Source organism: Mytilus californianus, unplaced genomic scaffold, assembly GCF_021869535.1.
Source record: "Mytilus californianus isolate M0D057914Y unplaced genomic scaffold, xbMytCali1.0.p SCAF_5, whole genome shotgun sequence".
Lineage (NCBI taxonomy): Eukaryota > Metazoa > Mollusca > Bivalvia > Mytilida > Mytilidae > Mytilus > Mytilus californianus.
The window spans coordinates 26,488,158-26,505,508 of NW_026262701.1; the positions used below are offsets into that span (position 1 = coordinate 26,488,158).

The following is a 17,351-nucleotide window of genomic DNA, read 5'->3' on the forward strand; positions in this document are numbered from 1 at the left end:
TATTTTTTTGTTATAATGTATATTTCACCCAAATACATCTTTCTATAAACAAATTTGTTATTGATAATAAGCTTTTAGAGAAAATTTCCTAAAAATTAGAAAAATATCATAGTTTTGAAGCTGTATTACATCAACTATGTCTTTTCAACCAACAGTAATGGTAAACAATGTTGTTTTTTTGAATTTGCAAATTAAGTTGGTTAATTATTAGTTTTACTGGGATATGGTATTATAGTTCAATTTTTAGGCCTTTAAGTAGCCTACTCATTAATTTGTTTGGACAATAAGTCACCATTAATTAGTTAATCATTTGAATATACATGCATGTACAAGATAAGATTATTGAAAGTTTCTTTTTAAAAGAAGAATTCATGGATTTTACATTTTAGAAAATTGTACACTGGCATTTTAAAAGAAGATTTATCAAATTTTAATCGTCTTTTAAACCTTGTAACAATTGATTTATTTTGTGGCACCATGTAGCCAGTCAATATACAAAATTAAGCCACTTTGACAGCTTTTTCTTTTATCAATATTTGTTATCAATTATTAGAAACAGTTAAAATTTTTACTATAAATTTTGTTTTTTTATGTACACATATTATATAAAAAGTAAAAGAAAATGCAAAAAAGATTTAAAATACTGATCGGTTGATAGTAAACTAGAAATTGATAGTAAAAACATGTTATTTCTGGTATATTTATCTCAATATATAACATAAAAAAAAGTGCAAAAATGATACAAAATAAAGAAAGAAAAAAAAATAAGGATTTTTGGAAAAAAGGGAGAGGGCTATAATAAATAGTCCTGTCCCAAAGTTCCTAATTACTATTCATAAGTCATAATTGCGTTCTTTTTTGTCCGTAGTACAATTGAATGGAGTTTGTGGTAATAAGACGCATCAACCATTGTTATCAGTCTGCGTCAAAAAAGCGTTTCAATCAGTAGTCTTTTTTGTAACTATCTCAAGCAGTTTATATGGATTTATTTGGACATAATAAACCACGTGACAATTTGTTTACAGTTGTTCTGGATGATTCACGAATCGCGAAAATTACACCCTTTACTAGGCTGATTCATACAAGATAAAGCTGCTGATCGTGACAGAACATTGAAATACCTTTCACATGAGAACACAGTTAGTAAGTTGTTTAGTTATAGACATTTTATAATTATTCATTTGTCAATACCTCTCTATCATGTGTCTATCAATAATATACCTGGATACTGTAGTATTATATAAGTTAATAAGCAATGACCGCAAGATCAGTGTTAGTTTCTTAAGACCTGTGGAACATCAGACTATATACTGAAATCTTTAAAGAGGAATAGTAAAATTAAAATTGAATTTTAATTGGAATGTACAGACAATAATTCCGTAAGTAATTATAAAAAACAGATAAATAAATTAAAAGGCAACAACTTTTGGTAAACATTATTTCTGGAACAGGAACTGAGGATGTCTGTTTAAGTTACTGAGTCTTCGATAAGGAAAGAGGGTTATAGGACAATATATCAAATTTCCTTAAGAATTAATACACCTTATCGCTATTTGTCCGCCATTACTGGATATCACAAAGGTTCCTGTAAAATTTTGACATCACATTACAGAATATCTGACTCCACAATGGAAAAGTGATTGTTGTATGACGTCAATAGTTCAAGCGGGACAGATTTCCAAATAGCGATAAGGTGTATAACCATGGTCCATTCAAAGCACTTTCTGCAAATATTTTTGCTCAAATTTAGAATCAAGATTTGTGTACTACATCTGGGACTATTATACTAATAGTTTCTATGAAATAACCTAAGAAATAACCTAAAAAATGAGGTGCACACTTTAAAATAACCTGCTATGGGGGTTATTCAATGTGCACCACATTTTTGAAGTTATTTCTTCATAGACAGAAATTAAAGATATATATATCAGTCATTCCTTAACTAATATTTATAGTAAACAATTGTTATAATTGTAAGGAAAATGAACTTTATATTAACAATTTTGTTCATTGCTAAAAAGTGTTTATAGTATTTTACTAGTACAAAAGTGATTATTCAGATTATAATATGGATACGTTTATATTGCAATTTTAATAAATTAGCCTTATCATCTCTACAAGTGTGTGTGACAGGTCCCTTTAGGGTGTATACTTAGTATATACATTTTTACTTCATAAGTCTGTTTGGCTTGTGTCTTATCCATTTTGTGTTTATGCAAATAAAATATGTGTAAACTATATAAATTTTTAATGTTTAGCAATTTAAATTTACAACTCACTAACAGACTACACTAAAATTTATTTCTTTAAACTTTGGAAAAGTTTTACATGTAAAAATGTGCAAAACTTAATTGTATTCTGTCTATATAGAATTATTGGAGACGAAGAAATGGATTTTTTTATCCTCTGAAAATGACTGTATATCTGTATAAAATATATATATTTAGCAACAATACTTTAAAAATACGATATTTCTTTTCTATTCTGTGTAAAAATAAGCCTGAAAAATCATATTGCCCAGTATTACTCTTTCAGGGAATATAGCCAAGTCTGGGAAAAAACTGGTTTTCCCACCCCAGATTTCCCTCCTGGGTTATACTTTGCCAACCCAAAAGGAAGTAGTAAAAAGAAAGAAAATTCTTCAATATTGATATATACAAAAACAATGTGTCAGTATAAATTTGTCATATAATCTTTTTTTATTTTCAGAAAAATGAGAACTTATAAAGATAATTTAAGAGGCACAAGTCGTCTATTGCCAAGGGAAAGTTGGAATTCAGACAGTTCAAGACCCTCGTTGAGATACTACGATTACCCATCATTCCAAACTGGTACCAATATCTGGAATCCGGTCACAGAAAATTTAGCAAGACCATCATTACCAAGAGAATTTTCTAGACTTGGGTTTGATAACGAAAGAGATAAGTACATCAGGGATGAACACTTTTCTCCTTATTCCACATCAGACTGGGAATCAGATGAGCACAGACTTTATAATAAAGCAAATAATGGAAAATTTTCTAAACCTATTTCTACCAGACGAGTTCAGCATGAGGCTCATGATCGATTAGTTCAAATTCCAATTCAACATTATAGTACTCTCCCAAACTCAAGAAAAATAGAACATAAAAGTCTTCCAAATTCATGGATTCCAGAATATAAAACTCTTCCCAGTTCAAGGAGGAGAGCTCTGAGATATAGTGATAATTATATTGATCTGTCAGATGAAAGTGATGAAATATACAGTGAAAGTCTTTCTGATGATTCAGACTGTGATATAGCACCTTTTGTAAACAGAAATTTAAACAACAATGGTACAGATGTAAAGACAAGGCGAGGTCGATCAACTTCCAACCCTCGTACGCAACCATATTCCATGAATACTAGGAATAAATCTCCAAATGTGGAGACAGACTGCAGATTAGATTCACCACCAAATACTCATCCTTCTCGTATAATACCAACTTCGAATAATATTCGAAGGCATTCATCAAGACCTGGACAGCCAAGGTCATCTGGAACACATCATGGTATAATTTGTTTATCTGATGATGAAAATGACAGAAGTAGTAAGCGAAACGACAGGATAATGTCAGCATTACCCTCTTCAAGTCGGTATGAAAATGATCTTTCCAAAATTTATGACTATGATATCGAGGTCGCAAACAAGGACAAAAACATGCCTTCGTCATCAAAGCATAGATCTACTGAGAAATCTTATATCATTGGAGACGAAGATTTCCATGGTGGCAAAATTTCAGGTGAAAGAAATGCTGGCTTAAGTGAAGGTGCAAAACAGACCATCTATATCGATGACAAAAAGCAAAGTTTTTTAAAGTCAAATACTGATTCTGATGGGAAAATAATGGCTACACCCAGTTATCCAGCCTATGACATGATCCGAGACATAATCGAACCTGAAGAGAGACAAGTTGATTATATTCGTGGTGATGGCAACTGTTTCTTCCGGGCTTTAAGTAAAGTGATATACAACACAGAAACTTGTCATGAAGAACTTCGTCAAACAGTTGTAGACTTAATGGAAAAGTATCCAAAAGATTTTGAACAATTCATAGATGGGAAGTCGATACAATCTCATATAATTTCAATGAGGAAGGATGGGACATGGGCAACACAAGCAGAAATATACGGTGCTGCAACATTACTGCAACGTGATGTATATATGTTATCACCTGATCATTCTGGAAAATTCTATCGCTGGTTGCTTTTTTCACCAAGATTTAAACAAAGTGATGTTGATTGTTTTGACCTTTGTTACATAACCTTATGTCACACAAATGGAAATCATTATGACAGAATAGCTCCGCTAGTGGGCAAATGTAACTGTGCACTGTTGCCACCTCAGTTGTCAGGGGCCAAAGGTCATGTAGACTTGACAACAGAATCTGAAGAAGATTTATTAATAGTATAAATGAATTGTACATATTATAACGTTTTTGTGCACTGACTTGCCATTTTAGTCTTTCAGGTTTTAAAATATTATTCATGCATCAATATGTTTATTTATGATCATGTATCTAATTGAGTTGTTTTTTTGTAATACAAATTAAACATAGAAACATTTGTATCTAATCTGATGTTATGGTTTTTGTCTGGCCTGCAACAAAAGTCATTAAATGCGAGAGCAGCGATGTAAACTATTTATATGAAGCCTTATATTGCAGAAGGTAAAAGATCTGGATGCTTCATACCTTGTACATGTGTACAAAAATGTATATACATGTAAATATAGATGCCTTATGTTAAGAAGATAAATTTTGGTCTGTCATAAACTTGTCCATTGTCCTTGACCTCATTGGTTTTCGCACTCTAACTTTAGTTTTAGTGAATGGATCTCTATGAAATTTTACCATAAGGTTCAATACCACAAAAGGAAGGTTGGGATTGATTTTAGGGGTTATGGTACCAACAGTTAAGGAATTAGGGGCCAAAAATAAGCATTTTTATACGACCGCGGTTGTATATTGGTATGACGTTGGCGTTGTCGTTGTCCGAAGACACATTGGTTTTTGCACTCTAACTTTGGTTTAAGTGAATGGATCTCTATGAAATTTTACCATAAGGTTCAATACCACAAAAGGAAGGTTGGGATTGATTTTGGGGGTTATGGTACCAAGAGTTAAGGAATTAGGGGCCAAAAATAAGCATTTTTGTAACTTCCAGACATAACTTGTGTGTTAGTGTATGGATCTCTCTGACATTGTACCATAAGGTTCCAATGAGTAAGGGAATGCTGGGATTGATTTTGGGGGTAATTGCCTCAAAATTTTAGGAATTAGGGGCCAAAAAAGGGGCAAAAAACAAGCATTTTTCTAGTTTCCGGACAATAACTTGTGTGTAAGTGTATGGATCTTTATGAAATTGTACTACAAGGTTCCATATCACAAAGGGAAAGCTGGAATTGAGTTTGGGGGTAATTGCCCAAAACGTTTAGGAATAAGGGGCCAAAAATAAGCATTTTTCTAGTTTCCAGAGAATTACTTGTGTTCAAGTGTATGGATCTCTCTGAAATTGTACTGCAAGGTACCATACCACAAATGGAAGGCTGGGATTGATTTTGTTGGCAATTGCCTCAAAATCTTAGGAATTAGGGGCAAAAAACACGCATTTTTTCTAGTTTCAGGACAATAACTTGTGTGTAAGTGTATGGATCTTTATGAAATTGTACTGCAAGGTTCCTTATCACAAAGGGAAAGCTGGGTTTGAGTTTTGGGGTAATTGCCCTAAACGTTTAGGAATTTGGGACCAAAAAGGGACAAAAAACAAGAATTTTTCTAGTTTCCAGACAATAACTTGTGTTCAAGTGTATGGATCTCTCTGAAATTGTACTGCAAGGTACCATACCACAAAGGGAAGGCTGGGATTGAGTTTGGGGGTGATGAATCATAAGGGGGTTCAAAAAATTTGGGGGAGGGATTTTTTTTTTCTTTAAAATTGTCCCATTTAAATTGGTTATTTCTGATTTATATATAAAAGCAAATAATAATGATATGGTTTGAATAGGTAAATTAAAAATTTTAAGTTCTTAGACCACATTCATTCTGTGTCAGAAACCTATGCTGTGTCAAATATTTAATCATAATCCAAATTCAGTGCTGTATCAAGCTTGAATGTTGTGTCCATACTTGCCACAACTGTTCAGGATTCCTCCTCTGCGGTCATATCAAGCTGCGCCCAGCGGAGCATTTTATTTTCTTTAAAATTTTCCATTTTAAATTGGTTATTTCTGATTTATATATAAAAGCAAATAATAATGATATGGTTTGAATAGGTAAATTAAAAATTTTAAGTTCTTAGACCACATTCATTCTGTGTCAGAAACCTATGCTGTATCAAATATTTAAACACAAGACAAATTCAGTGCTGTATCAAGCTTGAATGTTGTGTCCATACTTGCCCCAACTGTTCAGGGTTCGACCTCTGCAGTTGTATCAAGCTGCGCCCAGCGGAGCATTTTATTGTAACTTCCAGACATAACTTGTGTGTAAGTGTATGGATCTCTCTGATATTGTACCACAAGGTTCCATATCACAAAGGGAATGCTGGGATTGATTTTTGTGGTAATTGCCTCCAAATTTTAGGAATAAGGGGCCATAAAGGGGCAAAAAACAAGCATTTTTCTAGTTTCATGACAATAACTTGTGTGTAAGTGTATGGATCTTTCTGAAATTGTACTACAAGGTTCCATATCACAAAGGGAAAGCTGGAATTGAGTTTGGGGGTAATTGCCCAAAACGTTTAGGAATAAGAGCCAAAAGGGGGCCAAAAATACCTGGTAAGCATTTTTCTAGTTTCCAGACAATAACTTGTGTTCAAGTGTATGGATCTCTCTGAAATTGTACTGCAAGGTACTCTACCACAAAGGGAAGGCTAGGATTGATTTTGGGGGTGATTGCCTCAAAATTTTAGGAGTTAGGGGGCAAAAAGGGGCAAAAAACAAGCATCTTTCTACTTTCAGGACAATAACTTGTGTTTACCGGTAAGTGTATAGATCTTTATGAAATTGAACTACAAGGTTCCATATCATAAAGGGAAAGCTGGGTTTGAGTTTGGGGGTAATTGCCCTAAACATTTAGGAATTTGGGGCATAAACACTAGCATTTTTCTAGTTTCCAGACAATAACTTGTGTTCAAGAGTATGGATCTCTCTGAAATTGTACTGCAAGGTACCATACCACAAAGGGAAGGCTGGGATTGAGATTGGGGGTGATGAATCATAAGGGGGTTTCAAAAAATTTGGGGGGGGGGATATTTTTCTTCTTTAAAATTTTCCATTTTAAATTGGTTATTTCTGATTTATATATAAAAGCAAATAATAATGATATGGTTTGAATAGGTAAATTAAAATTGTTTAAGTTCTTAGACCACATTCATTCTGTGTCAGAAACCTATGCTGTGTCAAATATTTAATCACAATCCAAATTCAGAGCTGTATCAACCTTGAATGTTGTGTCTATACTTGCCCCAACTGTTCAGGGTTCGACCTCTGCGGTCGTATCAAGCTGCGCCCAGCACAGAATTTTATTGTCATTTGATATTTTCTCTTATTCTTATTACCAGAAATTGATTTCTATATTTGATATATGGGATCCTTGCAATGTTTACATGACCATCAGACAGGATGCACCTTACCTCAACCAAATTTAATCGATTAGTGATCAAGGTTAAAGTTACATTTAATAGGTCCGTTTCACAGATACTATAAGCAGTAGGTCAAACATATTTGGTGTATGGAATAATTGTAAGGTGTACATGTCAGTCAGGCAGGTTTCATCTGGCCTTAAAACCTTCATTTTCATGGTTTATTGATCAATGATAAGTTTTAGGTTTTGGTGTGTTTTTCAGATACTAAAAGCAATAGATAACTGTATTTGGTATACATGTCTGTCTAGCAGGGTTTGTCTGACTTTGACCTCATTTTCATGATTGGTTGGTCAATGTTTTTTCCTGGGTTAGGTGCGTTTCTCAGGGTAATTGTATGGGATGATTGCAAGGTGTAGATGTCATGCGTGTCAGTCTGGCAGGTATGATATGACCTCTACCTCAATTTCATGGCCCATTGACCATTGGTTGAGATTTTCCATGGTCATGTCTGTTACTATACATGCTATAGCAATAGCTTTAGGTAAACTTTTTTATGCCCCCGCTATAGCTGAGAGGGCATTAAATTTTACCCTTGTCCGTCTGTACGTTATGAACATACGTCCGTACATCCCAAAATTGGTTTCTGTTCTCTAACTTTAGTTTGCCTCAACCAACTGTTATGAAACTTATATTCAACTGTTCAATGCTTATTACCACAAAATACAGATCAAGTTTGAATTTTGGTGGTGTCACTTTAACCGTTCTAGAGTTATGGCCCTTAATAAATGGAAAAATTGCAAAATTTTTAGTTTCCGTTATCTAACTTAAGTTTGCCTCAACCAAATGTTATGAAACTTCTACACAATGCTTATTACCACAAAACACAGATCAAGTTTGAATTTTGGTGGCGTCACTTTAACCGTTCTAGAGTTATGCCCGTTTATAAATGGAAAAATTAAAAAATAATTATTTTCTTCTAAATATCAAGTAATTTTTAAAATTGGAGTTATCTTCCTTTGTCCATGATTATAGTTGAATCAACTACAATCAATGCTTTATACAATGCAATGTTTAATTTTGACTTCCACTGATAAAACTTATATCAAGTTGAATTTGGGTAGTGTCACTTTAACCATTATTGAATTATGCCCCTTTATAATTTGAAAGATTGCAAAATTTTTAGTTTCCATTCTGTAACTTAAGTTTGCCCCAACCAAACATTATGAAACCTATACACAATATTCATTACCACAAAACTAAGATCAAGTACAAATTTGTTGTTTCCTTTTTCTAACTTTAGTTTGCCTCAAACAAATGTAATGAAACTTATACACAATGCTTATTACTACATAATACAGATTAAGTACGAAATTTGGTGGTGACACTTTTACCATTCTTGAGTTATGTCCCTTTATAAACATAAAAATTGCTGAATTTTTCGTTTCCGTTCTCTAACTTTAGCTTGTCTCAACCAAATGTTATAAAACTTATACACAACCGTTCTAGAGTTATGCGTGTTTACAAATAGAAAAATTGCTGAATTTTTAGTTTCTGTTCTCTACTTAAGTTAGCCTCAACCAAATGTTATGAGACTTACACACAATGCTTATTACCACAAAACTCAGATCAAGTTCAAATTTGGGTTGTGTCACTTTTACTGTTCTTCAGTTATATCCCTTTATAACTATATGATATGCAAGCGGGGGTCATCTGTGTCCACATGTTGAAACTATCCACATTTTTTAAGTCTTTTTTGGTCATATAGCTCTTCAACTGTTTCAGCTCTTATACATCCTTGCTTTCAAATATTTAACTCTGAGCATTCCTGATGAAGGTTAATCCAGAAAAGCACTTTGGTCACATGAAAATTATAAAGTTGTTTTCATTTTTGACAGGTTCTGATCCAAAATTTTCAACACATAAAAATAACCATACACTGTTGGTTATGCTTTAAAGCAAGTTTTCATGGGTATCTTATGCTTGAACAAATTCAGTAGAAACAGTGTATTAATAGCAAGGTTTATTTCCCCAACTTTTTCAAATTTACAAAGGGAGATAATGCAATCTCAGTATAAAAAATTATGAACAGTTTACAAAGTATTTGTTGATTATGCTTCATTTCAAAAGAGATGAGATTAGCTTCCCAATAGTGAACTTTTCATTTCTGTGTAGCAATATTCTGCAGTGCCTGCATATGGAGTATATATCTCCCAGTTGATACAATATTCCAGAGCATGCATTTCCTTGATAGAGGGTTACTGCTCAAAAGGAAGCTATTGAACCAAGATTTCCAAGTGGTGAAGTTGAAATCATTCCTTTGAAAATTTTATGGACACCATCACGAGTTGGTTGACCGTCATGGAATATCTGATACACAGATGATGACAGATATGTTCCAATAGTCATAACCACAATCTGTCCTCCTTTCCTCAAATATAACCCACCAAATTTCAACTGATCACAGCATTTGTACTTACATTAGAAACATGGCGAGTGCCAAATGTAGAGCAGGATCTGCTCACCCTTCCAGAGCACCTGAGAGCACCCCTGGTTTTTGGTGGGGTGTGTGTTGTTCAGTCTTTAGTTTAGTTGTGTTTTGTATACTGTTGTTTGTCTTTTGATCTTTGTTTCATTTTTTGACATGTCATTGTCAGTTTATTAAAGATAACTGAAGCACAAATAGTAATTTTATTTGGTCAGTACAGAAAAATAGAACTTGTAAAGCTGAAGATAATTTTGTTTCAAATAAACTCAGTGTTTTCCCAAAGGCCTTTTAGCATCATGGTAATGTGATGATATATTACTTGAATGTGATAGTATTAGAAATGATTCCCTTATAGATAGTGTTTTGGATGTGATGCTATAAATTCTAGAAACAAGATGATATTTCATGGTTTCGCTGTTTACCAGGATGCTATATGAAATTTGTAGGGAGAACACTGATTAACTAGAGATGAAAATATATGTACCAGTACTAAACACACAGTGTATTATTATATATATTCAATATCAACTAATCTATTTCTTCTGAAATAATAGTTTGTAAGAAGATTGTATGAGGACAATGTTGACTGCATTACTATAATACTAGCCTTAAGTTTTAGAACTATAAACCCAAAATAACCAGATATAATTTATTTGCAATGTGCACACATTGTCTTCAGTTTCTCATATTTTTTTTCTTCTGTATATAGGAACCAAATAAAATCAATATTTGTGCTTCAGTAATCTGTTTTTGACATAATTTTGTACTTATTATTTCTTGCTCTGACAATATGGGTCATTATTCAGTATTGGTACATGTTTTTTCATCACTAGGAGTTTCTTTTTTGTACAGCCAAATCAATCAATGAATGATGGGTTTTTCAAGGAGAATAAGATGGGAGTCATACCTATCACACTATCAGCCTTGTTTAAACTCACAACATCAGTGTGACAGGCTAGTGACCACTGTACATGAACTACTTAGATCACTCAGCCATGACGTCCCACTTTCTCATTGATGACCACTGTAGATGAACTACTTAGATCACTCAGCCATGACACCCTTCTTTCTCATTGATGACCACTGTAGATGAACTACAAAATGTACTTAGATCACTCAGCCATGACACCCTACTTTCTCAATGATGTCCACTGTGATTAACTACTTAGATCACTCAGCCAAGATGCCCTACTTTCTCATTGATGTCCACTGTAGATTAACTACTTAGATCACTCAGCCTTGCCGCCCTACTTTCTCATTGATGACCACTGTAGATGAACTACTTAGATCACTCAGCCAAGACTCCCTACTTTCTCATTAATATACATCCAACATTTCCTATTGTTTAGTAATGACAAGACATTATAATATGTAACAGTTTAATTCTCTTTCTGAATACATATCTCTGTTGACATCCATCTTCAAAGCTACAGTTCTAGTCATACATCAAATAGGATTTACAAAAGTTGTGAATATATAAATACTGATGGTAACATAATGTGTCAGTGCTTTTGTTGTTTTAATAGTCAATTTAAAGTGTTCACATCTTAGAAAGAAATTAAAACCATCAAGAGCTGAACAAAATTTTTGTTTTTTTCTAAAACAACTCAAATAAATAATAACTGCATTAAGGAGTTTCAATTAATTTCAGAAATTTCCCAAAGATGTAAAAAAAAAAAAAAATGATAAACAATTTAAATATTTCTTAAATTATGTTTTGAACAAACAACAAAAGTAGAACGATTTGTTATTCATAGATCTGCCACCACCCAAAAAAAACAGAAATATATATTAAGAGATCTTCTACATATCCACTAATTCCTGGCATAACTATAAAAGGTGTAATAATTTTATACATATAATAAATGAAGTACAAATGTATAAAATACAGGGATGACATTTCCCACGACATTTCAAATCACTCATATTAGGTCTTTGAGCAAATTAAAAGTGCAAAGGGTGAAAAGGCTAATGATAAGATTTTTTTATGTGTGCTTCAATAAATAATATTTTGTGGATTTTATATGAAATAAATAGTAAAGGATGATTTATCATATCAATAGAAATCAATTATATAATGTTTCTTTTAATTCATAAAACAAATCAACCTTTATTGATGAACTATTCTGATGGTACTTGAACAAATATGCTTACAAGTTACAATTATGTTTTGGAATGCATATAGGTAATATATACAAAATGCAATGAAGAATGTTATTTTACTATGTGTGTAAAATAAAAACTAATGTCACTTAAATTTTGATTAGTTGAATGTTACATCAAAATGAAGGAATATTAATGAAAAACTAAGACAAATAGGGAACAAACATATCACATAACACTACAGAAAACAATTCAGATTACAAATGTGCTTAATACTTTTAAGACTTCATAAAGACAGGTTTATACAATATGAATAAACTTGGAATAAAAATAATGGCAATAAAGACATTTTTTTCAAATATACAAATATAATAATGAATAATGAAAACTTGACACTTTAATAAAACGTAATTCTAATAATGATTTGTACAATATTAAAATATATCACAGTATGCTTCGATATGGGTTATATAATGTACAGCACTAATTGGACAGCTATGACTCATGGATCAAAGGTTCTATTCAATAGTGTAATAGGACGGATGTAAAGAATAGATATGAGGTCCTATTCTGTTGGGAAACAAGTGTCAGTTTTATGGGACTGCTAAATGTAAAAATATAATAAATGCTGTGTTGGAGGTATGAGATTGAAACACAATTAGGATCTAGACCTTCGTAATTTATCTTCAGTCTTTTGAAAGATTTATACGAAATATTTACTTACATATTTTTTTAAATATTCTGTGACTATTATAATCCTTTTAAAATATTTTTTTTGAAATAGATACAAAAAAAACCCAGAAAATTTTATCCCCTGATTTTTTTCATTATCTTAGTAAATGATGTTTAATTACTGTTAGTGCTAAAGCCTACTGTCTGTTCGTTATAAACTTTTTCATGTGAAAACTACCTATTAAAACTTCCAGTTTGTGATTAAAAACTTTGTTAATATATAAGTATATAGATTTCTTCTTGTGGCACTTTGGAATAAATCAGTTTTCAGTCTAAAACTAGGCTGATAACAAAAAACTTTAAATGATAAAACTTTGAAAAAGGTTACATAAAAGATATTTTCTCCACCCAGACAATACTATAACTATAAATAGGTCTCTACTGTCTATATATTATACATATATATAAATATACATTAAACACATATTCAAATAATATCCTTGCAAGATTTTCTGCTCAAATGTAGAACATTTTACTTTCACTGAAGAATTGGAACTGAAACCTTTTCATCTCTTCATTGGTTTTTTTTTCTCAGGAGTACTTTGCAAAATTTGAGAATGTTAAAATCGTTTATATCTTATATCAGTTTCACAATAAATATATAAATTTATCAATTTTTTAACAATAATTTTTGTATTTGGTAAGAAAGTTTCAAGAAAAAAGTGCAATACCAAACAGGCATTTTTTTCTGTCTGCACTTAAATCTAGTATAGCTTTTCCTATCTTAGATAAAACCAACTATGTCATGTTGTAAGATCAGACAAAGGAAATACATAAAGTCATGTATTGCATATTGTTCTTCTTTGCTTTTTATAAAATAAAATATAGAACAGATTATTAAATAGATTTTTTATATAAACTATAAACAAGTATAACAGTATAAATTATATTAAGCCTTCTGAGGCACTGATTCCATGTTTGATCTCATCATGGCTATGTTTTTCTTCTCCTGTTCATGTCTTTGTTGAAGTTTCTTCAGATCTACAACATCAACATTCTGTGTACTATGTGTTGGTGACTTTGACCCCGTAGATCCTGCTTTTACAATGGGAGATAACTGTGAAGCAACTTCATAAGAATTGTATTGTGTTGGACGAGCTTTCACTGCTGGCTTTGGAACATTCTTTGCATAATCAAGTGCCTAAAAATAGAAATTAACAATATAAAACATTTCTTAAATAGTAATACTGGTATACTTCTAAGTTCATGAAGGTAGATTCCATTTTTGCTTAAAAATGGAATATATTGGGAAGTGATGTGTATAAATGTGGACAAACTTCAACATAGTAAACAGAAATAAATTCCAAATGAATTTTCCCTATTTACAGTGGCACCCAAATCCATTAAATATTTGATGACAAGTACCTATTGATCTTTATGTAATTATTATTTATTTAATTTATCAGTATTGATATTTTTTGCTTCAATTCTACATGTATTATATCAAATACAGACTATCTGAAAGCAAACAAATAAAAATTCCTTCTTTTTTCTTCTGAATCATGAACTTGTATATCACACCAACTTGACATAAACACTGATTGTGACAGATATCCTGTTATTTTTTATCAAAGCTACTTCACACATTTAATATGGGGACAATGTGTACTATTAATTGCATTTAAAAAATTCTGTTATGCACATACAATCGAAAAGTAACTGAGTTTTCCTTTATAGAGTAGATGTAATATATTATTGAAATTTAACAGAGTTTATGTACACTTTTCAATAGTATGTAAACAGTGTTCTAAAGCAAATAACTATGCAAGGTCCTTGAGGATATTGGTTAATTTATGGCATGTCAAAAAACTTAAAAGGTTTAACAAAATACATGTAGTTGGTAGGAAAAAAAGCAGGTGGACTCCATATTTATCATAAAACAGGCTTGGGTTTTAAATGAAAACAAAGCATTTAATTCACTTTCATTTGGTTGTTAAGCTAGTTTCCAAATAAATGTTATCTTTTAATTTTCTGCAAACAAAAAATAAACCAATGACAAAATAAAAATTGGTAATATCTCTTCAAGAACACATCATGCAATTTGTATTTTTATATTCCCCAACACTGTACTTATTGGTTGAATGTAAGAAAACTTGTGTATAATGTGTTATAGGTTGGTATAGTAAAAATATAACGTATTTCTATATAACCTGTTCACAATTAAATATTTATAGATTATAACATGCCCTTTTCCATATTGGGCCTGGTATCATCCCGAGACTCCCATATCAGCCCGAGGCTTTAGTCGAGGGCCAATATGGGTTGAGGGATGATACCTGGGTCAATATGGAAAAGACATGTTATAATCTATTTATCACATATTTAAGTTCTGCAGAAAAGGGAAAAAAGTTCAACTATAATGATTAAATTAACCATAACATGTAAAATCTAAAAAGATTTATCACATTTTCATTTTTTTTTTGTTTTGTTTGCTGCATACAAGTTTATTGTAACATTTCAACTCCTGTGTCTAAGGGAACTGATAATTTATTATCTAATGGAATTAAATCTAATAATCTAATCAGTTATGTTCAACTTATGTATACTTCGTTTTTGAATTTTTGAATAATGTAACCGTATGAAACTCTATAATACAACATCCATACACTGAGATAACAGACACAAGAAATCACTGTATAAACATGTATCCTAATTAGACATGGTAAACTGATCTTAATTAAGTCAGAACAGATCTATAGGCAGACAAGAGATCTTGTTGTGGACCATTTCCCTGTTTTCTGTCATATTTTCTCTAAAATAACCTGACACCTCATGAAACCTGCCTGAATCCCTAATATGTGGAGACAACATTGTCAAATCCGACCTGCAACCTTGTATAGTGTGGCGGGTGACCTGATGTCTCAGTTTAAAAGAACCTGTGCATTTAAAAATGTTCAAACCGATACAGATTTAATTTTTATTTGTTGAAAAGTGACCTGGCAATTCTGAAACATGATCTTGTGACATAAGGGAGGTACCCTACTTAAGTCCTCTGTAATATCTTCCATGAATGCTGGTTCTTTGGTGATTTTCCTTGGTGATAATTTTTTTTCAAATAGGAAACAAGTTATTGATTAACCATAATTGTGGGAGGGTCATAAAAATAATCTTCAAAACATGAACATAACTGTCAAAATTACAAGACTCTGTCATTAAAATATTGATATGTTTGTGCATAGTTTCATTTTTGATTTTTTGAAGTTACAGCTGTTTGGGTTTGTCACACTGCCTGGTCACACCAACCTGTGACAATTGTTACTGTATCAGCATAAAACAGTTTTTTGTAAATAAAGCCTCTTACCAATGAATAAGTGAAGCTACTCTAAAGTGTGTTCAAATTTATATATAAAACCATGTGAATTCAAATAAGCTGGTGACAATACAAACCATTAAATATTATAACAATGCCTTTTCCTCCATATATCTTTCTTTAAAAAGAAATTAAATCACGAGAGAATTTGATTTGATTATTTGTTCTTTCTGTATCTGCATGATTTACTAGGAGTTATGTACTCGTTGGTTAAGAAGATTTGAAATCAATTATAATAATCATTGTGATATTTGAATGCCCCGCCGCTAGACGAAGGGGTCATTAAGCATTACCCTTGTACGTCCATATGTTGGTTTCCGTTCTCTTACTTTATTTGCCTCAACCAAATGTTTGAAACTTATACACAATGCTCATTACCATAATACACAGATCAAGTTCGAATTTGGGTGGCGTCCCTTTCACAGTTCTCTAGTTATGTCCCTTTATAACGTTATATGCAAGTGGGGCATCATCTGTGTCCCATGGACACATTTTCTATTTATTTAAAAAAAATACTCTATAATAATTTTAACTTGTGAATAAAATGCTTCGCTGGGGCGCAGCTTGATACGACCGCAGAGGTCGAACCCTGAACAGTTGGGGCAAGTATGGACACAACATTCAAGCTTGATACAGCTCTGAATTTGGATTGTTATTAAATATTTGACACAGCATAGGTTTCTGACACAGAAAGAATGTGGTCTAAGAACTTGATTTTTTTTAATTTACCTATTATGGTCCAATGTCCAAAATCAAAATACATGGTTAGATTCAGCATATCAAAGAACCCCATATATTCAATTTTTGTTAAAATCAAACAAAGTTTAATTTTGGACCCCAACTTGGACAAACTTGAAAACTGGGCCCATAATCAAAAATCTAAACACATGTTTAGATTCAGCATATCAAAGAACCCCAAGAATTCAATTTTTGCTAAAATCAAACTAAGTTTAATTTTGGACCCTTTGGACCTTAATGTAGACCAATTTAAAAAACGGGACTTAAAATTAAAAATCTAAGTACACGGTTAGATTTGGAATATCAAAGAACCCCAATAATTCAATTTTTGATGAAATCAAACAACGTTTAATTTTGGACCCTTTTGACCCCAACTTG

The 17,351-nt window shown here is 32.0% G+C and overlaps 2 protein-coding genes across 8 annotated transcripts in view; one reads left to right on the forward strand and one right to left on the reverse strand.

Annotated features, from left to right (window-relative positions):
* Nucleotides 1–1,002: 1,002 nt before the first annotated feature.
* LOC127700910 (uncharacterized) lies at nt 1,003–4,584 on the forward strand. Of its 3 annotated transcripts, none has more exons than XM_052204628.1 (2): nt 1,003–1,143; nt 2,710–4,584. In XM_052204628.1, exon 2 carries the CDS (start codon nt 2,714–2,716, stop codon nt 4,430–4,432), a length of 1,719 nt encoding a protein of 572 aa, XP_052060588.1. In that variant the 5' UTR covers nt 1,003–1,143; nt 2,710–2,713; the 3' UTR covers nt 4,433–4,584. The 3 variants fall into 3 exon arrangements, with proteins under 3 accessions (XP_052060588.1, XP_052060586.1, XP_052060589.1); XM_052204626.1 differs by having other exon boundaries at nt 1,003–1,139; XM_052204629.1 differs by lacking the exon at nt 1,003–1,143 and adding an exon at nt 1,273–1,379.
* Nucleotides 4,585–11,452: 6,868 nt separating this feature from the next.
* LOC127701935 (homeobox protein 2-like) overlaps nt 11,453–17,351 on the reverse strand; it is a 30,360-nt gene continuing 24,461 nt past the window's right edge. For all 5 annotated transcript variants that reach the window (XM_052205906.1, XM_052205908.1, XM_052205907.1 and 2 more), the window contains one exon: nt 11,453–14,066. In XM_052205906.1, the coding sequence (XP_052061866.1) occupies nt 13,815–14,066 (252 nt within the window). In that variant the 3' untranslated portion in view covers nt 11,453–13,814. The remainder of the gene's footprint in view (nt 14,067–17,351) is intronic.